Below are 27,082 nucleotides of genomic sequence, written 5' to 3' on the forward strand. Positions count from 1 at the left end.
TCTTATTTTAATAAACCCCAACATTACCCCAACAGCCCCCCTCCCCCATAAGACAGCTCATTCCCAATCTGCACTCCTCTGAGGCCATCTCTGATGGGCAGAGGATTCTTAAGTGCGCTCTCACACCCAGGGCGCTTGATGCATTATTTGCACATTAATAAAAGCACTGTTTTCTCCTTAACGCAGCAACAAATAGAAAATATAAAGGCGTCAGCGGATTTACATTTTAATGAGCAGCAGGCCCATATGTAGGGTTTTGTGGTGTTCCCTTTAAACTGATGACCTATCGGTAGGATATGTGATCACTCTGATTAATGGGTATCCGGCCATGCAGATTTCTTACACACGTTGTTTCGCACCTTCACCGTTTCCATTCCTGGGCTTGTTGTCAATAGGTGGGAACACTTTATAAACTTTATCAAACTGGATGCTTTGCACAGCTAAGACTTTTTTTTACACTTGTATCCCATTTAAGCAAAATGCATACAAAATAAAATAATCCACATAGGAAATTCTCTAGTCACAAAGGCTTGTTACACTGTATCAGCGGATGTAAGCTGTATCCATACGAACCTCAGCCTGTTTAGGTTTGCCAAGGTGGGAAACCGATGTAGCAAAGCGTCAGCTATATACTGGTTTCCAGTGGCTAAATGTAAATTGTGATCTTTCTAGTAGCTGAAAGGAAGCAGACATCTTGCAATTGAAATGAGGAGCAATATTGAAAAGTATTTTAGAAAGTTGCAGAACACTATACAACAATGAAGCTTTAATTTCCTGAAACTGAACCCCCCCCCCCCCCCCCCCCCCCATTAGTAGCCTGCATACAGGTCTAGTATGATTTGTCTCCATATCTACAGAACTGGTGGAAAGAGAGAAAACCTTGTTTGATCTCCTGATGGAGCGCAGAGAAGAGCTGATACAGTGCATTACTGAGCTCAGCCCCATCATCGAGTGTCTGGATACGGCAGAGGAGGACTTCCTAACCAATATCGAGAGAAAGGTAACTGCTCCCTCACAGTGGAACAGCTTTGCCTTTTTCGGTTCTGCCAGTCTCAATGATATGCTTCCCTTGTACTGACAGGTGATCACGGACTGCTGTGAAAGCGGATCACACAAGGAGGCCATGGATAAACTCCTGAGAAAAGCGTCCGAGACCAAAACTTTGAGCCCTGATAGTCTGATCAAACTTCTACAAGCGGTGAGAGAAGCCTTCCCAGATCTGCACGCTCTGCTCGATATTCTGGAGCCGCACAGTAAAAAATCCACCTTTAAAGGTATGAAACCTATTTATTGAGTTTTCCAGCCATAAACTCTCAGCACGTCCTTATAGCCGCACACTGTGAGGACATGCTGAGAGTTGAAGCTGCAGGTTCCAGACTGCAGCTTTTAATTGACAGACTCTTTATAGTATCCAAACAACTACAACTACATTAAGCCTCCATATAAAACCATTCCAAATCCAAATTTTTTGTTGTTGTTGTTGTTTTTCTTTGTTTTTTTTACCATTTTAATCATTTTAATAGTTACAACTTTTTTCTCCAAAAATAGTCTTGTACAGCATTGTCAGCAGACAATTAAACGTGTTAGGAGAGGAGGAATAAACTAAAGTTGAAAACCTGATCATGAAGGGGTTAAATATAATTTGATGTCTTGTATTTTTTCACGGTACCGAAGTTGTAGCTAAAAACTTAAGATGTCTTAATTTATAAGATTTAGGATTTTTTTTTCTATGCAAACTGGTTTTACTCTGCTTGTTTTAGGCAAGATGAGCATGGCCGACTACGGGGCAGAGCTGCTGAAGCAATATCAGGAAAACTTATCCGAAGTAGTTAATGTTGCCGACTTGATTCTCGGCTCACTGTCATCAGCAAGTAACATAACAGATTTTGAAAAAGAGGTGCGACGTCGTCCAAAATAATTAGTCATGTGTGTATTTGTCCAATCAAAGGCTGCAAAACTCCAGTGCATTTTCTGGCACTTGTATTTTGTCTGGGGATGGCAGAGGGGCTGTGCTGGTGTGATGGCGCTCTCTCCATCCATTAGTATTCTGGCCACATCATCAGGACAGAAAGCACAGAGTATTTCTCTTCTAGTGGAGGGGAACCCGCGCCGTCCTTGCCCATGGGAATTCTCACTTGTAATCCTGACGGCACTTCAGTCTACTGTAGGTTTCTCATTAAGGGTACGTTCACAATAGTGTTTTGCGGGGCTGCGTCGGGCGCAGCCGCGGCGACGCATGCGTCATGCTCCCCTATATTTAACATGGGGGCGCATGGACATGCGTTGTCTTGCGTTTTGTGACGCATGCGTCTTTTTTGGCACAAGCGTCAGGGCGCAGAGGACGCAGCAAGTTGCATTTTTTTGCGCCCAAAATCATGCCAAAAAAGGACGCATTTGTCACAAAACGATGCGTTTTGTTTGCGTTGTGCGTTGCGTCGCCGACGCAGCCCCGCACAACGCAAATGTGAACGTAACCTAATAAAATCTCGGCAGATTGTGCCCAGGCTATTGAATGGCAGCCATGTAAAAATGCACTGGTTTAGGCTCTCTGCATAAAGTGTCAGGCTCTTCTGCCAGAGGGTAAACCCTCCTAGCAGGGAAGACTCTGAGATAAGCCATGATATTGGCACCATTATATAAAAGGTATACCACACGGTATAAGATAGATGTACATTCCCGAATAGATGATACAACGCTATGCCAATATATGCCACCCTGTCAGAGGCCTATAAAGAAACTTCATTTTGACTTGACCTTCTCCTAATCTGAAAGTAAAGAAAAAGCATATTCAATATCTCTGTATTCATAAATGTCCACTGTATCAAAATGTAAAATTAATTAAAGGGGTTTAACACAACTAGGACAACCCCTTCTCGATCTAAATGTTTGGCCCCGATGAAATAAAAAAAAAAAAAAAAGCCTATACTCTCCTCCCATGCCGGCGCCATTCCAGCAGTGTCAGGACATGCGGTCCCGGGCCTCTCGTGCGGTGTTGTGACACATGACGTCGGCGCCTAACCAGCGCTGGCGCCACTGTCCTCGCCTTTTGTCCAGTTGAACGGTGAGAAAGTCCGGGCTGCGGCTGATCTCCGACTTTCTCTTCATGTTCGATTCGCATGACGATGGAGACAGTGACGCCAGCGCTAATTGGGCGCTGGAGTCACGTGTCATAAAACCGCACAAGAGCCCCAGGACCGTGAGTGCTGACGGCGACAGCACAGAAGGGGAGTATAGGCTTTTTTTTATTTTTTCGTGGCCAAACATTTAGATTTAGAAGGGGTTGTCCTATTGGTGGACAAACCCTTCAACTCATACTGTAAAGTATTGCAGTTTCTCCTTCGCCTCATTGGGGGACAGAGCCCGTGGTGTGTGCTGCTGCTGCCACTAGGAGGCGACACTAAGTGATACAAAGAAAGTTCTCTCCTCCCCTGCAGTATTCACCTCCTGCTGGCTCTCAGCTCCTCCCCTGCAGTATACACCCTCCTGCTGGCTCTCAGCTCCTCCCCTGCAGTATACACCCCCCTGCTGGCTCTCAGCTCCTCCCCTGCAGTATACACCTCCTGCTGGCTCTCAGCTCCTCTCCTGCAGTATACACCTCCTGCTGGCTCTCAGCTCCTCCCCTGCAGTATACACCCTCCTGCTGGCTCTCAGCTCCTCCCCTGCAGTATACACCCTCCTGCTGGCTCTCAGCTCCTCCCCTGCAGTATACACCCTCCTGCCGGCTCTCAGCTCCTCCCCTGCAGTATACACCTCCTGCTGGCTCTCAGCTGCTCCCTTGCAGTATACACCCCCTGCTGGCTCTCGGCTCCTCCCCTGCAGTATACACCCTCCTGCTGGCTCTCGGCTCCTCCCCTGCAGTATACACCCTCCTGCTGGCTCTCGGCTCCTCCCCTGCAGTATACACCCCCTGCTGGCTCTCGGCTCCTCCCCTGCAGTATACACCCTCCTGCTGGCTCTCAGCTCCTCCCCTGCAGTATACACCCTCCTGCTGGCTCTCAGCTCCTCCCCGGCAGTATACACCCTCCTGCTGGCTCTCAGCTCCTCCCCTGCAGTATACACCCCCCTGCTGGCTCTCAGCTCCTCCCCTGCAGTATACACCTCCTGCTGGCTCTCAGCTCCTCTCCTGCAGTATACACCTCCTGCTGGCTCTCAGCTCCTCCCCTGCAGTATACACCCTCCTGCTGGCTCTCAGCTCCTCCCCTGCAGTATACACCCTCCTGCTGGCTCTCAGCTCCTCCCCTGCAGTATACACCCTCCTGCCGGCTCTCAGCTCCTCCCCTGCAGTATACACCTCCTGCTGGCTCTCAGCTGCTCCCTTGCAGTATACACCCCCTGCTGGCTCTCGGCTCCTCCCCTGCAGTATACACCCTCCTGCTGGCTCTCGGCTCCTCCCCTGCAGTATACACCCTCCTGCTGGCTCTCGGCTCCTCCCCTGCAGTATACACCCTCCTGCTGGCTCTCGGCTCCTCCCCTGCAGTATACACCCCCTGCTGGCTCTCGGCTCCTCCCCTGCAGTATACACCCTCCTGCTGGCTCTCAGCTCCTCCCCTGCAGTATACACCCTCCTGCTGGCTCTCAGCTCCTCCCCGGCAGTATACACCCTCCTGCTGGCTCTCAGCTCCTCCCCTGCAGTATACACCCTCCTGCTGGCTCTCGGCTCCTCCCCTGCAGTATACACCCTCCTGCTGGCTCTCGGCTCCTCCCCGGCAGTATACACCCTCCTGCTGGCTCTCTGCTCCTCCCCTGCAGTATACACCCTCCTGCTGGCTCTCGGCTCCTCCCCTGCAGTATACACCCTCCTGCTGGCTCTCAGCTACTCCCCTGCAGTATACACCCTCCTGCTGGCTCTCAGCTCCTCCCCTGCAGTATACACCCTCCTGCTGGCTCTCAGCTCCTCCCCTGCAGTATACACCTCCTGCTGGCTCTCAGCTCCTCCCCTGCAGTATACACCTCCTGCTGGCTCTCAGCTCCTCCCCTGCAGTATACACCCTCCTGCTGGCTCTCAGCTCCTCCCCTGCAGTATACACCCTCCTGCTGGCTCTCGGCTCCTCCCCTGCAGTATACACCCTCCTGCTGGCTCTCGGCTCCTCCCCTGCAGTATACACCTCCTGCTGGCTCTCGGCTCCTCCCCTGCAGTATACACCCTCCTGCTGGCTCTCAGCTCCTCCCCTGCAGTATACACCCTCCTGCTGGCTCTCAGCTCCTCCCCTGCAGTATACACCCTCCTGCTGGCTCTCAGCTCCTCCCCTGCAGTATACACCTCCTGCTGGCTCTCAGCTCCTCCCCTGCAGTATACACCCTCCTGCTGGCTCTCAGCTCCTCCCCTGCAGTATACACCTCCTGCTGGCTCTCAGCTCCTCCCCTGCAGTATATACCCTCCTGCTGGCTCTCGGCTCCTCCCCTGCAGTATACACCCTCCTGCTGGCTCTCAGCTCCTCCCCTGCAGTATACACCCTCCTGCTGGCTCTCAGCTCCTCCCCTGCAGTATACACCTCCTGCTGGCTCTCAGCTCCTCCCCTGCAGTATACACCCTCCTGCTGGCTCTCAGCTCCTCCCCTGCAGTATACACCTCCTGCTGGCTCTCAGCTCCTCCCCTGCAGTATACACCTCCTGCTGGCTCTCAGCTCCTCCCCTGCAGTATACACCCTCCTGCTGGCTCTCGGCTCCTCCCCTGCAGTATATACCCTCCTGCCGGCTCTCGGCTCCTCCCCTGCAGTATACACCTCCTGCTGGCTCTCAGCTCCTCCCCTGCAGTATACACCTCCTGCTGGCTCTCAGCTAACCAGTTCTTGCTTAGTGTCTGTAGGAGGCACATGGGTCTGCTTCAGACCCCAACGTTTTTATTTTACTTTTTACTTTTCTGTAAATTTTTATTTTTTAATTAACGGAGTGAAGGGGGTGACGGATCCTTTCAAAGTTCCGATCTCCCCCGAACCATCAACAGGCGAGCACGGCGAGTATACCTCCCCGTACCCTCTCCTGCGACGTGGGAAGCCATGCCTGAGCTCACTTCCGGGGCGACGGTTCCTTCACAGTCCCGATCTCCCCATACCAGCAGCAGGCGACCACATGGAGTGTCGCCTCCATGTATCCTCTCCTGGAGCCAGGCCTAATGCCGGACAACTGGCCCTGTCCACCCGGGCACTGAACTCCGTGGATGTACAGAGGCCCCTCTCTATGGCGTCCGAGCAGCCCCCACTGTCCCACCACTGTGAAAGCGGATGGCACAAGGAGGCGGACGGTTCCTCTCCACCTCCCTAACAAACGGATGATGGATTGAGGTTTATCCCTCTATCCCTGCACCGTCCACGCTGCAATACCTGACCTGCACTCATCCGTGGCGGCTCCATGCCGGGACGCGCACCGATGGTGAGTGGATCCATCTTCAGTGGGATATTCACATGCTGACAGGCAGCCTCAGCCACTTCCCTGTGGCCCACCTCTCTGAGGTAACGCTCCGGCCGGCTGCAAAAAATTAGCCCCGGCTTCGGCCGATGTGTAGGCCACATCCCGGAAGCCTCGCCTGCACTATGGCGCCCTAAGGCGGCTCCGCCCGCTTTTCTGGCGCTTCTCGCCTGGAACGCCCCTCACTTCTACTGCTGGTGTCGCCTGCCGGCTACGGGCTCGGGCCTACCTAATATACTCGAGTATAAGCTGACCCGAGTATAAGCCGACCCCCCTTAATTTTGCCACAAAAAACTGGGAAAACTTATGACTCGAGTATAAGCCTAGAGTGGAAATGCAGCATTTACCGGTGAATTTCAAAAATAAAAATAGATCATTATTTCCCCATAGCTGTGCCATATAGTGCTCTGCACCGTTCATATTTCCCCATAGCTGCCATATAGTGCTCTGCACCGTTCATATTTCCCCATAGCTGTGCCATATAGTGCTCTGCACCGTTCATATCTCCCCATAGCTGTGCCCCATATAGTGCTCTGCACCGTTCATATCTCCCCATAGCTGTGCCATATAGTGCTCTGCACCGTTCATATTTCCCCATAGCTGCCATATAGTGCTCTGCACCGTTCATATTTCCCCATAGCTGTGCCATATAGTGCTCTGCACCGTTCATATCTCCCCATAGCTGTGCCCCATATAGTGCTCTGCACCGTTCATATTTCCCCATAGCTGTGCCATATAGTGCTCTGCACCGTTCATATCTCCCCATAGCTGTGCCCCATATAGTGCTCTGCACCGTTCATATCTCCCCATAGCTGCCATATAGTGCTCTGCACTGTTCATATCTCCCCATAGCTGCCATATAGTGCTCTGCACCGTTCATATCTCCCCATAGCTGCCATATAGTGCTCTGTACTGTTCATATTTCCCCATAGCTGTGCCCCATATATGCTCTGCACCGTTCATATCTCCCCATAGATGCTCCATTGAAAGCTGTGCCATTGCTGCTGCAATAAAAAAAAAAACACATACTCACCTCTCTTGCTTGCAGCTCCCAGCGTCCGGTCCCAGCGTCTCTCCGCTCTGACTGATCAGGCAGAGGGTGCCGCGCACACTATATGCGTCATCGCGCCCTCTGACCTGAACAGTCAGAGCGCAGAGACGTCGGGAAGATGGAGCGGCGGCTGGAACGGGGACAGGTGAATATGTAATACTTACCTGCTCCCGGCGTCCCGCTCCTTCTCCCGGACAGCTGTCTTCGGTGCCGCAGCTTCTTTCTCTATCAGCGGTCACCGTTACCGCTGATTAGAGAAATGAATAGGCGGCTCCACCCCTATGGGAGGTGGAGCCGCATAGTCATTTCTCTAATGAGTGGTCCCACGTGACCGCTGAAGAGGGGAAGAACTGCAGCACCGAAGACCATGGGACGGCAGGGGGAGCGCCAGGATCGCTGGAAGCAGGTAAGTATGCCTCAGCGCCCTCACCCGCCGACCCTGCCACCCACCTTGACTCGAGTATAAGCCGAGAGGGGCACTTTCAGCCCAAAAATTTGGGCTGAAAATCTCGGCTTATACTCGAGTATATACGGTATTCAACATCGTTTCCGTGGCTCCGCCCCCCCGAATTGGCGCTTCTCACTCTCTGAGATTTTTATCAACTCTGCAACTCCCGGTGGCCATCATGGTCCACCCAGCCGGCCCACGCTGGGACGACGGTTTCTGCATTAAAGGGGCACATCGACTCTACATCAGTACCTGACCAGTCCCTCGACAAGTATAAAGGCACAATGACCAGTATTCCCTGGTCTTAAGGGCGCATAATCAATCCAAGGAGCCCTCCGCCGCCGACCCCAGCTTATCCCAGAGTACCTAGTTCCCCTCAGTGGACTTCGTCAATGACCACAATCCATGGTTCTCTGACCAAGAGATTGTATCCTCTGTGGCTCGGAGTGCTCGCAGGACCTACAGGCATCTAGAAAACGGAAGTTTTTGTTTCCTGCTCCCTCACCAATGATTTGATGACAACAAGGCTCTGAATATGGATCGGATATTGACTGAACTTGCCAGAAATTCAGAGAAGAGTAACCAATCTCGGTACATTGATGAAGACTCTGGCTCTGCTCTAGACTACACAGTGTCCCTCATAAGGAGACTAAACTCCCTCGTAGAGAATTTGCCATTCAGTCCGGATAAGCGATTCACTGGACAGAAGCCTCTACGTGGGATGCCATGCCTGGCCTGATTTTTAAGGGTGACGGGTCCTTTAAAGGGCACTAATCTCCCCACACCATCAACAGACAAGCACACGGAGTGTCTCCTCCGTGTATCCTCTTCTGCATCCAGGCCTAACACCAGACAACCTGTCCTGTCCACCCGGAGACCTGAACTCTGTGGATGTACAGAGGCTCCCTTTTTGGCGTACGAGCACTCCCCTCTGCATCACCACTATTTAGCGGATGATGCAAGAAGGCGGACAATTCCTCTCCACTTCCCTGGTAAGAGGTTGATGGATCAAGGGTTCCTAATTTTTATCTCTGCACCGTCAAAAGAGAGCGGCGATGGCAAGAGACTATGACCTGCTGGATGCAGCCACGCATTCTGCCACTTGGCAGATTAACCGGGTAGAATCTCCTGTGGTATACCGACCAGTATCCCTGCCCGATGTATCATCAGTTAAAAATACCACGGACTGTCAGATAGCAAATCTGGTTTGTTCCGACTTGCGGCTTCGGGTTCAACGCTCTATCCTCCCTAGCCGCCGCATGGATTGCTAGAGCAATGGTCTCCTGGCTGGAGACCTTATCTACCTTGATTCACACCAGTAACAACTGGCGAATCAAATCTTTTGAGCGGGAGACTGACAAGATCTAAGCGGTCTTGGTTCCAAGAAGGGGAACGAAAAGTAATACCGACCCTGGACCTCAAACTTCTAACAACCTTTGACATGGTCCTCCTCCTTCGGATGGAGTTCCTCCACTCAGCCATTACTTCAACAGAAAAAGGTGCAGTTTTCAGCATCCATCGACATCGGGATGCTTACCCTCTTCAAAAATTCCTTCGCTTTTCCATTCGTGAACAGCATTTTCAAGTCTCAACCTTGTCCTTCGGCCTTGCTTCCGCACCCAGAGAGTTCGCAAGGGTCATGGCGGATGTCATGTTTCTCTTGCACCCTAGAGGCGTGCTTGTCCTGCCCTGTTTCGTCAACTGTCTAGCTGCCCTTCCAGGACTACGCTGAGTCGTCTATATCACTTGCGATACCCTCCCACCTGGGCTGGCAGCTAAACTTAGACAAGTTCTCCTAATTTCCAGCCCAGCAGATATCCTTTATGAGGATGATCCTGCACACTTCCAGAAGGATGGTAATTGCCCCTCGTGACAAGGTCACGGCCCTTCAACAGGGAGCTCGTGCACTTGATTACTCATCCCCTCTTTTCATTCGATTTGTTAGGAGGGTACTGAGGAAAAATGGTGGCGACAATGGAAGCGGTTTCCTTCGCTACGATCGTTTTCAGCAAGTCTGACAGACTTTCAGACGATAGTCTCTGAGCTCCTTCTTCATCCAGGGCCTTTCTCCCGGTTCACTGGTTATTAGTAACTACCAATGCCAGTCTTCTTCTCCCTATCATTGCTCTGGACATCCGAACGGTAGTCCTACAGCAGGTCCACTGCCTTCTGGCGGGTCACCCTATCCGAATTCAATTGAATAATGCCACGGCGGTGCCTTACGTCAGTCATCTAGCAGGTACCCACGGTCAGGCTCCATGACCGAGGGACCTCACATTCTTTGATGGGCCAAGACCTATCATTCGGTGATCTCCGCAGTATATATCCCAGGAGTAGAACTCTGGACGGCAAACAAATTCAGCCGTCAGGGTTCCGCCTCAAGTCAGTGGGAACTTCATCCCGAGGTCTTCCATCAGATCTGCCTTCACCGGAGCTCTCCAGTTGTAGATCGGACGGCGTCCAGACTGAACGCCAATGTACTCGCGTTCGTGGTTCGGCCTCGAGATCCAAGAGCCATCGCACTGCATGCTCTGGTTCTGACTTGGTACCAGTTTCCATAACTCCCCTTCCACTACTTCCGAGAGCCTTTCGGATGCAGAAAGAGCCCCAGTAATCTTCCGAGATCCGCACTGACCATGTCAGTTTTTGTTTGTGGAGATAGTATCTTCCCGCCTTATTGCAGCAAAACTGCAAGTAGGGATTTTCTCACAGAAAGTGTTCACATGTAGTTCTTCCCTATCGCATGCTGTTAGATCATTGAGACCTTAATGGTCCTAGGAGTCTTACAGTAGACTCCTTTTCATCCGGGCAGACTTTACTATCGGAAGTTCTCCCCTTTTTTTTCTCTGCAATATCCTCACTCTGACGAGTCTTTGGAGCTAGCTCCCTGCTCTTTCAGACTTTTTTCCCTTATTACCTTCAAGGCAAGGTTGTCCTCAGGCCATCCCCATCCCTTGTTACCAAGGTGGCATTGTATTACCACTGTTATGAGGGCATAGTTCTTCCCACAACTCTTTCGGCACCAGTCCACAAAATGGAATGAGTTCCCCATATTCTGGACGAAGTGAGTGCTCTGAGTAGGTACGTCTCGAGGACAGCATCCTTCCAAAGGTTGGACACTTTATTTGGGCTTCCTGACGGTAAGAGGAAGGGTTCCTGATGTTTTCAGGAAGGGTTTAGCCGTTTCATCGGTCATGATAGCATGGTGGATTCTTTTCACCATCCAGGAGTCCTTCCGTGCTAGATGTCAGCCTGTCTCCAAGGGTTCTAGGCACCAGGCGTCGGCAAGGCACGCCTGCAAGCTTGCGGATTCATCCAGTCCGCATGCATTCTTGAAGCACTATAATTCCCACACTTCCACAGATGTGAGTCTGGGCAGGCGGACTCTGCAGGCCGCGGTGGCGCACTTGTAAGTAGCGGTTACACAGGGCCTGATGTTGTCCCCACCTAGGGACTGCTTTGGCACGTCCCACGGTCTTGTCCCCCAATGAGGCGAAGGAGAAATAGGGATTTTTGTGTACTCACCGTAAAATCCTTTTCTCCGAGCCATTCATTGGGGGACACAGCTCCCACCCTGGTATTGGCTTATGCTTGTTTTTATAATCTGATCTACTCTCATAATGACATTCCGTAAGCTCAATCTGATCTGCTATACTCTCATATATAATATGACATGTTTATGCTGTTATTGATCTCCTACTGCATTTGTTGCACCAAACTGGTTAGCTGAGAGCCAGCAGGAGGGTGTACACTGCAGAGGAGGAGCTAACTTTCTTTGTATCACTTAGTGTCAGCCTCCTAGTGGCAGCAGCCCACGGTCTGTGTCCCCAATGAATGGCTCGGAGAAAAGGATTTTACGGTGAGTACACAAAAATCCCTATTTTTCAGTCGGCTCACTTCCGAGTAAAATGCAATAAAAAGCATTTATAACATCTTAGGTACATATAACTAATACAGAATTTTTGTAAAACAAGGCCGTATATAATATTTCTGTAATCATACTGACTTGTAGAGCCAAAATTTACTGCTTTAAGGGGGTAAACGTGAAACTTTCAAGCCGTTATCAGCGCATCTCCTGTTTCAGGTGGTGGACAATATTGTGAGAAAGAACTGCAGCACTCGTGTCTTCAGCATACTGGTGTCTTGTGCGTGTGAAGAGCAGACGTTATCCATTGGGGCCATCTGGCAGCTGCTGTTTTCGATGCAGGAGTTAAGCCCGGCAGTGAGGTCTCTGATGGACGAGATCCGTAAAGAACCGGGAGCTGATGTCTTCTTCCACAGCGGTAGGAAGAGTCCAATGCAATGCATGGTAGTAAATGCTCAGAGTAGCGCACCTGTCCCTGGTCACCACATGTCCTGAAATTTTGTGGGGCTTTTTTATGGTATAAACTGTTTTTCCTCCTGATGAAGTCAAAGAGGATCCTTGTATTTTTTTCCTTCACAGTGATGAACAGAGAGAACGAGTTGGCTGAGATTTTGGTGCGCCACAGCGAATTAATAGCCCAAACTTTCAGACACTGCGATGTCCTCAGCTTTGTGTCACCCAATGATGAGGGTCTGAACGACTTGGTAAAACAGGTAAACGCTTGTCTGGTAATCGCTGTTATGTTGTGTTTCTGAAGCGTTCCCTATTCACTTCTTTATGACCTGAATTATAATTGTGATCCCATCTCTGCAATGAGGAGAGAAGTGAAGGGAAACTCCTGATATACTGGTGTATTTCAGGCTGATTATAAAATATTCGGACCAGGGAGACTTTCGTCTCTGATCACATTTGCGTTGTTTCGTTCCCTCAAAGCTTCCGGTATAATGAAACAATCACATAGAGTGAAGTCATCTAGCTTCGCTTTCTTACACCATCTTCCTATGTGGAATAATATAGCACTTTTTCTGTAACGAACCGCTCTGTACTCTCCTTCCCTGGATCAACCGTTGAGTCTCCTCTGCTGCTCCTGTTGTCTGGCATTGGCCGAGGCGTTGACATTTTAGTAAGCTTTGTGCTCTTATATTGCTCACCTAGAAAACCTGCCGAAGGCTGTGTGCACACGTTGCTGATTTTTCACGTTTTTTCGCTATAAAAACGCTATAAAACCGCAAAAAACCAGCATACATTATGCATCCCATCATTTGGAATGAATTCCGCAATTTTTGTGCACATGATGCGTTTTGTTTCTGCAAAAAAAAACACATTGCGGTAAAAAACGCAGCATGTTCATTAATTTTGCGGTTTTTTTTTTTGTGGATTTCCCACTATGTAGTGCATTGGGAAATGTCCGGAAAAAAACGCACCAAAAACGCTGTGTAAAGACGCATGCAGATTTCTTGCAGAAAATTTCAGATTTTTCTCAGGAATTTTCTGCAATAAATCCTGAACGTATGCACATAGCCAAAAGGTAAGTTATCAATACCTTAAGGCTACAAAAACATTTATTTGACCTATTTTGTAACCATCTAGGGTGACCACTATACAAAGGATTAGAAGGTTTGTCGTGTGCCCACTCGGTTCTAACGTCCCGTCTGCACATACCTGATCGGCAGGTGACGTGTCAGGCCTGGACACATGAGCGATACCTGCTAACTGTGCTGTGTAGTATTTAACCTCTTACTTTCTGTTCTTTTAGATGTTAAACATTCCTCAGCAGAATGATAATGAGGATCTGTCAGCAAGGCTGCTCCTGAGTTCTGCTCTGCAGCACACGGTGCCTGTCCTGAAGTTCTGCCAGCTGCTGTGCATCCTCCAGGACTCTGCCCCCGACTTACAGCCATTAATGAAAGAGTTAGAAGATCTTGGTGAGTGCTTTATATTGCTTTGTATTGTCCTTCCTTATCACCTGCAATCAAAAGGGGAAAAAATTGCAAAATACCCATTTTAATTACTCAACTGCTAAGTAAAAAATGTTTTTGTCTCATCCGTTTTTTTGGTTTTTTTTTTCTCGAGCCTTAATAAAAACAGAAGCAGACAGCTGATTTTCTCCTTCACCTCATTGGGGGACACAGACCAGCAGACAGCTGATTATCGAGCGTTACGGGCAGCACGAATCAGAGTCTGGCTCCGTCATTTCGGCCGCGTTTGATTCACACTGAAGTGCCACCAAGTTTCAGAGAAACCACAGTTTAAAAAAGCCGTTCAGGGACCATGTCACTCAGGCGACTAGCGCAAGAGGTCGGCCCCCAGCACCTTCTCCCTATCCCCTTCCCAATGGCTGAGATGTCTTTCCCCTTGTATGTGTATATAAGGAGAGGTCTGTCAGTCCAGGGGATTGGGGTGAGGATAAACCACCTGGGACCTATTTCTTGGACTTGGCACCAGACATAGTCCACAGACAGCTTTTCAAAGGATGTTTTCTCGCAGTTGAAATGACGGAGCCAAACTCTGATATGTACTGTCCTCTGCAGTCGGTGCAGGGGTTTAATCCGGATGCGATCATCTGTCCTGGAGATGAGTGATAGCGCCTTGACACAGAGTACCCCTGTAAATGTAAAACTTGGTGTGGGGGGAAAAAAAGAAATCCACTACGTCTGAGTGTCTGCTTCCAGTAGGCATACCCTTCAGAAAATGATGCTGGCACCATTATAAGTCTCTGGTCCCGTCGGCGCATACGTTCGAATTCCATTTTGAGGGGGGTTGGGACTTAGACCCAATGGGGCCAGTGATCGAGTGCCTAAATGCAATGTGAATCCATACTTAGCCTGAGAAATCTATGTAAATACTTTTATGCCTAAAAATGAAAAAATAGTCTAGTAGTGACACCTTTATTGCCTAACCAGAAAAATATCGCTCCTAGTATCCTTTTGCATAAAAGTATTTACATAAACTGTATATAGAAGAAAGCCACCATGATTTCTTCTACACTCCCTTGAATTTCCTTCCTCCTGTTATTACTTTATCATTTTAGGTACATTTCTTTCTTTTAAGGTTTTCAGGTGGATGGCAAGTGCAGTTTCTTGAACGCTATGAAGTGGGGGGTAAACGACGAATGTCAACTAGAACCTATGGAAGAGATCGGGGACAGAAACGAAGAGGAAGACGAAGCAAAAGATGATGAGAATGACGAAGATGATTCTGAAAAAGAGAGAGCAGAGTTCGCTCAAGAGAGGGGCTCAAAAAAGAGTTTTATCTGCAAATCCTGCGACAAAATCTTCCTGTTCCGCTGCCGTCTGGAGGTGCACATGAAGCGCTGCCGAATGGCAAAAAGAAATCCCCTGCAGTGCAAAGACTGCAACGTGGTGCAGGCCTCCAAGAGGGAGCTGGACCAGCACCGGGAGGAAGCGCACGGCTGTCCGATGTCCCGGAATAGCAAAGGGAGAAAGAAAATGCTGGTGACGTGTGACATCTGCGGGAAAGAATTTGCTCATCCGTCAGGTAATAATTGTTTGTATAAGTCATAAAAGTAAATGTCCAGTATAGGAATCCACATGCATAGAGGGGCAACTTTACAAATACTATAGTTTATCTACTTACAGAAAGTTTATCATCACTTTTCTGTCAGTTCTGAGTTCTAATTATATGAAATAGAATTTTAGATAATTTTTTTACGGAAATTTTATCTTTTTTGTTGTTGGACCTCATTCAGATATCCATTTTTTTCATGCTTATTTTTCATGGATTGAAAATGGACCCGTTCTAGTCCATGCAGTTTTTTGTACTCCGCAAAGAAAAGAACAGGAGCTGTGTCTATCTTTGATCCAAGTTACCAATCAAACTCCAATGCCAGTCAATAGGTCTGTTATAAAAAAAAAAAAAAAGAAAGAAAAGTACATAGATGCCATTCGTTTGTTTAATGGCTAGGGGAAGCTTAAGGGGTTTTTTTATTAAATGTTTTTTGCATATGTGAAAAACGAATTGGTAAAAATGGATGAAAATCTGACACAGTAATGAAACTCGTTCGTTTGTTTCACATATGACTGGAAAGCTGCATTTCAAATGAGGCTTTAACTGTGTGATAAGATGGCTCCCCCCATTATGTTATTGAAATCCTTGTTGTGTCACGACGGGCTGCAGTCTGAACACTGCACTACAGCACTGCTCCCAAGATCTGTGTCTCAAATGACAGAGGAGCTGTATCGTAATCACACATACCAGTGAGCTGCCGGAGCAGGGCTGTGATATGAACAGAAATAATGTGCAGTCAGTCAGCAAGAAGATTTATTTCCTCTCGTGTCACAGCCCTTGTCCTCACCTCCATTTACAATCCTCCTCTGACAGTCGAGACACAGGTCTCAGGAGCTGTGTTTCTTCAGATGGCGGCCTGTTTTGACACGTGACTTGGACAGGCTGCAGTTTATATTACACGACGAGAGACATGTTATTACCTTCTTGGAGAATCCCCTTTTAATTGCAAAAGCAGCAGAATTTAGCTTTAGAGAGAAATTGAGGGGAAAAAAAAACAGCCGCTGTAACTTGATATAAAAAAAAAAAAAATATTAAACTTTGGATTCTGCTCATATAAATGAGGCAAATCACGGGCCAGTCGTGTCCTCGTTAAGTGCTGCAGTATAACTGAAAATAGTCCTGTCTTACCCGCTAAACCATGATGTTCAGTAAATGGTAACCTGCTATTCCTCAGGGCTTCAGTACCATAAACGGACAGAGCATTTTGACGAGAAGCCGTTCTCCTGTGAGGATTGTGGCGCCAAGTTTGCGGCAAACTCCACTCTGAAGAATCATCAGCGGCTGCACACGGGAGAGCGCCCCTTTGTGTGCAAGCACTGCCACATGACGTTCACCCAGGCCGCCGCACTTTCCTACCACACTAAGAAGAAGCATTCTGAAGGTATGATACCGGCTGGCCTGTTTACAGGCACATACATCGTCTCCTGTGGCTGCCCAGGTGTGCTGGGAGTTGTAGTGTAACTGGAGAGCGCTGCTGCTGTGTGATTGAACAGAATACCGCAACTTTCCGGATTTACCGCAAGGCGGTGCTGCTGCCGATGAATGAAGGAGCACACGTCTGTCTTTTAACATGGCTCTGTCCTTCCATCCCAGGTAAAATGTACGTCTGCCAGTATTGCGATGCCGTATTTGCACAATCTATCGAGCTGACTAGACATGTGAGAACTCACACAGGAGACAAGCCGTACGTCTGCCGTGAATGTGGGAAAGGATTCAGCCAAGCCAATGGGCTCAGTATACACCTACGGACCTTCCATAGTAAGCTCCATTCATTCATTACAATCTTTTTAAGATGGGTTTTAATCTGCTGTTTCTTTCAACGTTTATTGGAGCATTATGATTTCTAGACTTCTCATGCCATTATTGTACAACCTGCCCTGTATTTTGTCATTTGTTGTGTATATGGATCTTTTCAGACATTGAAGATCCGTACGACTGTCAGAAATGCCGAATGAGTTTTCCTACATTAGAAGAGAACAGACAGCACATCCAGATAGTACATTCCAAGGAATACCACCCCTGCCCGTCCTGCGAAAAGATATTCAGCGCCCCTTCTCTGCTAGAGCGCCACATAGTCACCCACGTGGGAGGAAAACCGTACAACTGTGAGATCTGCGACAAGGCGTACCAGGTGAGTGATCCAAGGCTCTCGCCGGATGCCTGCCGCTGTCACCAGGTTCTCTCCTGTAATGCTGTCGCCTTCACTTTCACAGCAACTGTCTGGCCTGTGGTACCACAACCGCACCCATCATCCAGATCTGTTTGCTGCGCAGAATCATCGTTCTTCCAAGTTCTCGTCCGCTCAGTGCAGCTCCTGCGACAAGGTCTTTGCCAACTCGTCTACTGTGCAGAACCTCACGAAGATCGAACATCCCGGCGAGTGCGTGAACGGTAAGGAAATATTCTAGTTTATAACCTGTGCTGGGGGTCCCTCAGTCCTTTGTGTGACTTAGGTGGTTGTGAACTTGTGCAAACGCTGTGAGAATTATGAGGGGGGGGGGGGAATTGAGGACACCAGCTCTCATCACCTGGATCACCAGCGATCATATATTTCCCCTTCACCTCATTGGGGGGCACAGACCGCGGGTGTATGCTGCTGCTGCCACTAGGAGGCGACACTAAGTGATACAAAGACAGTTCTCTCCTCCCCTGCAGTATACACCCTCCTGCTGGCTCTCAGCTCCTCCCCTGCAGTATACACCCTCCTGCTGGCTCTCAGCTCCTCCCCTGCAGTATACACCCTCCTGCTGGCTCTCAGCTCCTCCCCTGCAGTATACACCCTCCTGCTGGCTCTCAGCTCCTCCCCTGCAGTATACACCCTCCTGCTGGCTCCTAGCTCCTCCCCTGCAGTATACACCCTCCTGCCGGCTCTCAGCTCCTCCCCTGCAGTATACACCCTCCTGCTGGCTCTCAGCTCCTCCACTGCAGTATACACCTCCTGCTGGCTCTCAGCTCCTCCCCTGCAGTATACACCCTCCTGCTGGCTCCTAGCTCCTCCCCTGCAGTATACACCCTCCTGCCGGCTCTCAGCTCCTCCCCTGCAGTATACACCCTCCTGCTGGCTCTCAGCTCCTCCCCTGCAGTATACACCCTCCTGCTGGCTCTCAGCTCCTCCCCTGCAGTATACACCCTCCTGCTGGCTCTCAGCTCCTCCCCTGCAGTATACACCCTCCTGCTGGCTCCTAGCTCCTCCCCTGCAGTATACAGCCTCCTGCTGGCTCTCAGCTCCTCCACTGCAGTATACACCTCCTGGTGGCTCTCAGCTCCTCCCCTGCAGTATACACCCTCCTGCTGGCTCTCAGCTCCTCCCCTGCAGTATACACCCTCCTGCTGGCTCTCAGCTCCTCCCCTGCAGTATACACCCTCCTGCTGGCTCTCAGCTCCTCCCCTGCAATATACACCCTCCTGCTGGCTCTCAGCTCCTCCCTGCAGTATACACCTCCTGCTGGCTCTCAGCTCCTCCCTGCAGTATACACCTCCTGCTGGCTCTCAGCTCCTCCCTGCAGTATACACCTCCTGCTGGCTCTCAGCTCCTCTCCTGCAGTATACACCCTCCTGCTGGCTCTCAGCTCCTCCCCTGCAGTATACACCTCCTGCTGGCTCTCAGCTCCTCCCCTGCTGTATACACCCTCCTGCTGGCTCTCAGCTCCTCCCCTGCAGTATACACCTCCTGCTGGCTCTCAGCTCCTCTCCTGCAGTATACACCCTCCTGCTGGCTCTCAGCTCCTCCCCTGCAGTATACACCCTCCTGCTGGCTCTCAGCTCCTCCCTGCAGTATACACCCTCCTGCTGGCTCTCAGCTCCTCCCTGCAGTATACACCTCCTGCTGGCTCTCAGCTCCTCCCCTGCAGTATACACCTCCTGCTGGCTCTCAGCTCCTCCCTGCAGTATACACCTCCTGCTGGCTCTCGGCTCCTCCCCTGCAGTATACACCTCCTGCTGGCTCTCGGCTCCTCCCCTGCAGTATACACCCTCCTGCTGGCTCTCAGCTCCTCCCTGCAGTATACACCTCCTGCTGGCTCTCAGCTCCTCCCTGCAGTATACACCTCCTGCTGGCTCTCAGCTCCTCCCTGCAGTATACACCTCCTGCTGGCTCTCGGCTCCTCCCCTGCAGTATACACCCTCCTGCTGGCTCTCAGCTCCTCCCCTGCAGTATACACCCTCCTGCTGGCTCTCGGCTCCTCTCCTGCAGTATACACCTCCTGCTGGCTCTCAGCTCCTCCCTGCAGTATACACCTCCTGCTGGCTCTCAGCTCCTCCCCTGCAGTATACACCTCCTGCTGGCTCTCAGCTAACCAGTTCTTGCTTAGTGTCCGTAGGAGGCACACGGACGGCTCTGCTATTCAGACCCAAAACTCTTTATTATTTTATTTTTACTTTTTACATTTTTGATTTTATTTTTTCCACGGACGAATGGGGCGACGGATCCTTTCAAGGTTCCGATCTCCCTCAACCATCAACAGGCGAGCACGGAGAGTGTCGCCTCTCCGTATCCTCTCCTGCGACGTGGGATGTCATGCCTGAGCTGATTCTTAAGGGCGACCGGTCCCTTCAGGGCGCCGATCTCTCCGCACCCTGAACGGACGAGCACATGGAGTGTCGCCTCCACGTTCCTCTTCCCCAGCCAGCCCTAATGCGGGACAACTGGCCCTGTCCACCCGGACTGAACTCCGTGGATGTACAGAGGCCCCTCTCTATGGTGTCCGAGCAGACCCCACTGTCCCACCACTGTGAAAGCGGATGGCACAAGGAGGCGGACGGTTCCTCTCCACCTCCCTAACAAAGGGATGGTGGATTGAGGTTTATCCCTGCACCGTCCACTTTGCAATACCCAACCTGCAGCAGAACAGCGCTGAAACCCACAATCGCAGCGGCTCCATGCCGGGATGCGCACCAATGGTGAGTGGATCCATCTGCAGCGGGATATCCACATGCTGACAGGCAGCCTCAGCCACTTCCCTGTGGCCCACCTCCCTGAAGTAACGCTTCGGCCGGCTGCAAAAATTTAGCCCCCGGCTTTGGCCGATGTGTAGGCCACATCCCGGAAGCTGCGCCCACACTATGGCGCGCTAAGGTGGCTCCGCCCACTTTTCTGGCGCTTCTCGCCCGGCACGAGAGCGCTCCACTACAATGCCCCTCACTTCTACCGCTGGTGTCACCTGCCAGCTGCAGAAATTTAGGCCTCGGCTTGGGCCTATTCATGGAAGTCTCGAGGCTTCGCCCACATGCCCGTGGCTCCTCTTCTCCCCCCCCCCCAAATTTGCGCTTCTTGCTCTCTGCGAGATTTTATCAAATCTGCAACTCCTGGTGGCCATCTTGGTCCACCCGGCCGGCTCGCACAGGGGCGAGGGTTTTTGCATTAAAGGGGCACAACAACTCTACATCAAAAGGTGACCAGTATTCCCTGGTCTTAAAGGCACACGACCAATATTCGCTGGTCTTAAAGGCACGCGACCAGTATTCCCTGGTCTTAAGGGCACATGATCAATCCGAAGCCGGTCACCTAAATGAGCTTAGGAGCCCTCCGCCGCTGATCCCAGAGTACCTAGTTCCCCTCAGTGGACTTCGTCACTGACCGCAATCCATGGTTTCTCTGACCAGGAGATTGAATCCCTCTGTGAACCCTCTGTGTTTGGAGTGCTCGTAGGACCGATATACATGGTCCCTCGCCTACATGGGAGCCGTCGGCTAGCAGAGGCCGCAAGTATTCTAGAAAACGGAAGTTTTCATTTCATGATCTCTCGCCCCTATGATTTAATAACAACAAGGCTCTGAATATGGATCGGATATTGCCTTGGATTTGGACTTGCCAGAGCTTCAGTAAACGATGGACTCGCCTATTTATACCATCAGCCAATCTCTGTACATTGACGAGGACTCCGGTTCTGCTCTAGACTACACAGTGTCCCTCATAAGGAGACTAAACTCCCTCGTAGAGCATTTGCCATTCAGTCCGGATAAGCGATTCACTGGACATGAGCCTCTATGTGGGATGCCATGCCTGGTCTGATTTTTAAGGGTGACGGGTCCTTTAAAGGGCTCCAATCTCCCCACACTATCAACAGACGAGCACATGGAGTGTCGCCTCCATGTATCCTCTACTGCATCCAGGCCTAACACCAGACAACCTGTCCTGTCCACCCAGAGACCTGAACTCTGTGGATGTACAGAGCCACCTCTTTGGCGTCCGAGCTCCCCCCTCTGCATCACCACTATTTAGCAGATGATGCAAGAAGGCGGACGATCCCTCTCCACTTCCCTGTTAAGAGGATGGTGGATCGAGGGTTCCTAATTTTCTACTCTGCACCATCAAAAGAGAGCGACGATGGCAAGAGACTGCTTTTTCCTGACCTGCTGGATGCAGCCCCACATTCTGCCACTTGGCAGACTAACCAGGTAGAATCTCCTGTGGTATACCTACCAGTATCCCTGCCCGATTGTATCATCTATTAAAAATACCACGGACTGTCAGATAGCAAATCTGGTTCATTCCGTCTTGCGGCTTCAGGTTCAGCTCTCTACCCTTCCTTAGCCGCCGCATGGGTTGCTTGAGCAATGTCTCCTGGTCGGAGACCTTAACTACTTTGATTCACACCAGTAACCTTTCCCTGAAGACAGTACAGCTGGCCATTCAAATCTTTTGAGCAGGAGACTAACAAGGGATCATATTTTTTTTTTCTACAGATCCAACCAGCAGTGGAAGGGTTGTCCAGGACAGTCTAGATCTAAGGGATCTTGGTTCCACAAAGGGGGAATGAAAAGTAAGACCGATCCTGGACCTCAAACTTCTAACAACCTTTGACAAGGTCCTCCTTTTTCGGATGGAGTTCCTCCGCTCAGCCATTACTTCAACAGAAAAAGGTGGAGTTCCTGGCATCCATCGACATTCAGGATTCTTACCCTCACATTCCTATTTTTCCCCTCTTTAAAAATTTCTTGGCTTTTCCATTCGCGAACAGCATTTTCAAGTCATGACCTTGCCCTTCGGCCTTGCTACCGCACCCAGAGTGTTCGCAAGGGTCATGGCGGTTGTTATGTTCCTCTGGCACCCTAGAAGCATGGTCGTCCTGCCCTATTTGGTCGACTTTCTAGCCGCTCTTCCAGGACTACGCTGAGTCGTCTATATCACTTGCGATACCCTCTCACCTGGGCTGGCAGCTAAACTTAGACAAGTTCTCCTCATTTCCAGCCCAGCAGATCCTTTTTGAGGATGATCCTGCACAAGAAGGATGGTAATTCTCCCTCGAGTCAAGGTCGTAGTCCTTCAACAGGAAGCTCTCGTACTTGATCACTCATCCCCTCATTTCATTCGATTCCCCCGGAGGGTTCTGAAGAAAAATGGTGACGACAATGGAAACCGTTTCCTTCGTTCCGCTCGTTTTCAGCAAGTCAATCAGGCTTTCAGAGGGTAGTCCCTGAGCTTCCTCACCCAGGGCCTTCTCCTTGTCCAATGGTTATTAGGGACTACCAATGCCAGTCTTCTTCTCCCGATCATTGCTCTTGGGATCCGAACGGTACGGCTAATCCTACAGCAGATCCACTGCCTTCAAGCGGGTCATCCCATCCGACTTCAATTGGATAATGCCACGGCTGTGCCATGTCAATCATCTAGCAGGTACCCACAGTCAAGCGCCATGGCCGAGGTACCTCACATTCTCTGATGGGCCGAGATCTATCATTCGGTGATCTCGGCAGTACATATCCCTGGAGAAGAACACTTGGCGGCAGACCTATTCAGCCGTCAGGCTTTCTCCTCAAGTGAGAGGGAACTTCACCTGGAAGTCTTCCATCAGATCTGCCTTCACTGGAGTACTCCAGATGTAGGTCAGATGGCGTCCAGACTGAACGCCAATGTGCGCAAGCTCATGGTTCGGCCTCAAGATCCAAGAGCCATCGCAGTGCATTCTCTGTTCTTCCATGGTACCAATTTCCATAACCCCTCTTCACTACTTCCGAGATCTTTTTGGAAGCAGGAAGGGCCCCAGTGATCCTGGGAGATCCGCACTGACCATGTCAGGATTTCTCGTTTGTGGTACTAGTATTTTTCCATCTTATTGCAACAAAACTGCAAATATGGACTTCCTCGCAGGGAGTCTTCACCTGTGGTTTTTCCATATCGCATACCGTTGGATCTTTGGGACCTTAATGGTCCTGGGGGTCTTACAGTAGACTCCTTTTTTGATCCGGACAGATTTTCTATTAGGGAAGGTCGCCCCCTTTTTTCTCTGCGATCTTGTATCCTGATGAGTCTTCAGAGCTTGCCGTTCTGTTCTGTCAGACTTTTTTTCCTTATCACCATCAATCCTCAGGCCATCCCCTTCCCTTATTACCAAGGTGGTATTGTATTCCCACTGTTACAGGGGCATCGTCCTTCCCTCATCTCTTTCGGCTCCAGTCCACAAAACGGAATGGGTTCTCCATAATCTGGGTGAAATGAGTGCTCCGAGTAGGTACGTATCGAGGACGGCGTCCTTCCGAAGGATGGACACTTTATTTGGGCTTCCTGACTGTAAGAAGAAGGCTTCCTGACTGTCACAGGAAGGGTTTAGCCGTTTCATCGGCCATGTTAGCCTTTCACCATCCTGGAGTCCTTCTGTGTTAGATGTCAGCCTATCTCCCTGTCTGAGGGCTCTAGGCACAAGACGTCGGCAAGCGCGGCTGCAAGCTTGCGGATTCATCCAGTCCGCATGCATTCTTGAAGCACTATAATTCGCACACTTCCACAGATGTGAGTTTGGGCAGGCGGACTTTGCAGGTCGCGGTGGCGCACTTGTAAGTAGCGGTTACACAAGGCCTGGTCTGATGTTGTACCCACCCAGGGACTGCTTTGGGACGTCCCACGGTCTGTGTCCCCCAATGATGTGAAGGAGAAATAGGGATTTTTGTGTACTCACCGTAAAATCCTTTTCTCCGAGCAGCAGGTGGGTGTATACTGCAGGGGAGGAGAGAACTTTCTTTGTATCACTTAGTGTCGCCTCCTAGTGGCAGCAGCATACACCCACGGTCTGTGTCCCCCAATGAATGGCTCGGAGAAAAGGATTTTACGGTGAGTACGCAAGAATCCCTATTTACGATCTATCCCGTGGATAGGTGATTAATGTTGATTACAAAACAATACCCTTTAATGTCCTTGGGCAGCCTTTAAATATATTAAATAGGAGCTAATATGTCTGTTTCCCCTGAAAATACTATTGCTGCAGCATCTTTTCTTACAACACCGCGTTGTACTGCACCTCTTGGTATTGCTTTTCGAAATGTATGAATTGACTGACAACCTGGATCTACCATTCTCCGTGTCAGTGGGGCGCCCTTGTACTCTGACCGTCCAATCAGTGCTGACAGTGTCCAATGGTCGGGGGTATGGTAAAAGTAATGGTGGGCTTATGCATTTCCAGGCAGACTAAAAGAGGAACAGAACAATGTTGATTTGTAGTAAAACATGAACAACTCTTCTTCTTATATGGGCAATACAATCGTTTACTAGTGCAGACAAACGATAACTGGTCCATTATAAAGAGCTCCAGTGGCGTGTGGAACATATAGAATTAGGGTAACCTGACGTCTTTGGCATACTGTCCCTTTTCAGATAATAAGGCTTATGAATGTGAGAAGTGTCAGCAGATTTACCCGTCATCGGCTGCATTGCAAGTGCATATCAAGTGCAAGCACTCAGGTAAGTGGTTATGTGAGCACTTCATGTATAAAAGAACCCCCCAAGCACTGGGAAAATGGCCATGAATAGGGAGAAACCTGTTCAAAATCCCTTACTTGTCCATGAAATGCTGCCGCATCGAGAAGGGATAATCTGTCGCCACATCATCATTATAGGTCACCCTAACCTTCTGCTAATGGTGATGTTGCCCCTATCACTTTTAATATCTGTATACAAGTATTAATAGTACGTTACAGACCACAACTATGCTGACCCGTAGAGAAAACTTTCCAGGTAACTTTTACCGCAAGGTAAGCATTATAAAAACAACCCCCCCCCCCAAAAAAAAGCGACAACAAAATTGCTATTTTATTTATTTTTCGGAGAGAGGAGGGTATGATTCCACCCCACTTGCAAAGAATGGTATCATTCAAATAATGGGGGAAGAAACTACCCATGTATGGCTGTATTGATGGAAGAATAAAAAAAATATGGCTCTTGGAAGAAGAGGAGTTAAATAGCAAGCAGTTGTTGGAGGGACTTCGAAGGGAGAGGATCCAAGCTGGGATGGATGGTCTATGGAGTTTTGGACATCGGTTGCCGGCTGGAGCGATATCCATGAGCTACAATCATGATTTCTATCACCTGGAGGAACATAGGCTGCGACTGCACACTATACCGGCTGGCGATACCAAAAGCTGTGGGCCAACAAAAGTTATGAGACCGTGGGTATCGCCTGGTATGGGGCCAGTAGAACTACCGATCTCAGATTAGGTAGTTGTGGACTGAGGACATTGTATGTTGGCCATCTACCTGGATTTGTTGTACAACCATGGATGTATGGAATAAAAATTAGTTGCATCGTTAAAAAAAAACAAGAGTGGGAAAAAGGGTTTAAATCAGGGCAGAGAGATTATAAATCCATCAGATTTTCTATCTCTAATAATCCTTCTCTTTATCAGGGACCCAGCCATTCCAGTGTCTTTACTGCAGCGAGTGTTTCCAGTTCCCGGGCGCCCTGCAGCACCACGTGGCCACCGACCACTTCAACGAGACGGAGAACACATTTGGCTGCGACCTCTGCGGAGAGCTCTTCACGTCGCAGACTCAGCTAGAGAAACACTATGAAACGGACCATCCTGACATTGTGCTGGCGGAAGCTCAGGCAGCAAATACGCAAGTTGTGCAGGTACTTCTTCCATATTTTATTTTCCCTTTGCATACAATATGAGTAATGGGATCCATTAGACAGGAGTGTTTGCACCTTAAGTAACCGCTCGCTGTCTGCCTTCTGCAGGTTATCCAGACGGAGGATCAAGTAGCAGCAGGAGAGCAAGTAATAACCTTAGACGAGTCACAACTGGCAGGTTCTCAGGTGATCGTGGCTCTACCAGACTCACAGAGCAGCCAAGCCGCTGGCACAGAACTCGTGGCCGTCAGCATGGAGGATTTGTTTGATGGAACAGTCACGCTCATATGTGGCGACGCCGTCCCCGGAGTGACGCAGAGAACTTCGAGCTAATCCTGACTTGCCTTCATCACGGACTAATTCTTAGTAATCTATAGCTTTTTTTTTTAAACCAATTCTAAGTTTCATGTGTTCATTTCATGATTTTATTTCAGTTCCACTTTTTTCTTATTTATTTTTTTCCGTTGTGCATCTTTTGCTGATTTCTTAATTCCCCTTTGCTGTCTAGGGTCTGGGCCCATTGGCCGCAAGTACAGCTAATGCTCATTACAAGAGTTGTATGCGGTGTCCGATGATAATACAGCGGTGGCTGAGGGAACCCTGATATGGACGTCCGCTCTTTTTACCTAATTGCAATGCTGAAAGCTTCCAGGATGGAGAATTACCTGTAAATGCAGAGCTACTTTGGTTACAAACTTACAAGCCGATGAGACGGATGTTAAAGGTGGTTTTCCGATCTTCTGATGAGTCTGCAGTCACGCTTGCTCGATCCTTACAGCGAGCGCTCCACATGCTGTCAGGATTGTCCGGTGCCGGCAAGTGACCGCAAATATACAACTTGTATATTTCTTGCCACATTCCAACTAGACATGCTCAGCCTCGCTCAGTTCTTTTGTATTGAGCTATGCTGCGCACGTCTAGTCAACATGTGACCACATGCATCC

The 27,082-nt window shown here is 49.7% G+C and overlaps 1 protein-coding gene across 1 annotated transcript in view; it reads left to right on the forward strand.

Annotated features, from left to right (window-relative positions):
- ZBTB40 (zinc finger and BTB domain containing 40) overlaps window positions 1-26,742 on the forward strand; it is a 47,148-nt gene extending 20,406 nt beyond the window's left edge. The window contains exons 5-18 of the mRNA XM_069742414.1: window positions 858-1,000; window positions 1,082-1,274; window positions 1,761-1,897; window positions 11,989-12,187; window positions 12,349-12,482; window positions 13,526-13,694; window positions 14,821-15,267; window positions 16,472-16,678; window positions 16,891-17,055; window positions 17,214-17,428; window positions 17,511-17,688; window positions 24,884-24,970; window positions 25,912-26,138; window positions 26,247-26,742. Of these exons, the coding sequence (XP_069598515.1) occupies window positions 858-1,000; window positions 1,082-1,274; window positions 1,761-1,897; window positions 11,989-12,187; window positions 12,349-12,482; window positions 13,526-13,694; window positions 14,821-15,267; window positions 16,472-16,678; window positions 16,891-17,055; window positions 17,214-17,428; window positions 17,511-17,688; window positions 24,884-24,970; window positions 25,912-26,138; window positions 26,247-26,471 (2,726 nt within the window). The 3' untranslated portion in view covers window positions 26,472-26,742. The remainder of the gene's footprint in view (window positions 1-857; window positions 1,001-1,081; window positions 1,275-1,760; window positions 1,898-11,988; window positions 12,188-12,348; window positions 12,483-13,525; window positions 13,695-14,820; window positions 15,268-16,471; window positions 16,679-16,890; window positions 17,056-17,213; window positions 17,429-17,510; window positions 17,689-24,883; window positions 24,971-25,911; window positions 26,139-26,246) is intronic.
- Window positions 26,743-27,082: the final 340 nt, after the last annotated feature.

This window comes from Ranitomeya imitator, chromosome 10 (assembly GCF_032444005.1).
Source record: "Ranitomeya imitator isolate aRanImi1 chromosome 10, aRanImi1.pri, whole genome shotgun sequence".
NCBI classification, from domain to species: domain Eukaryota; kingdom Metazoa; phylum Chordata; class Amphibia; order Anura; family Dendrobatidae; genus Ranitomeya; species Ranitomeya imitator.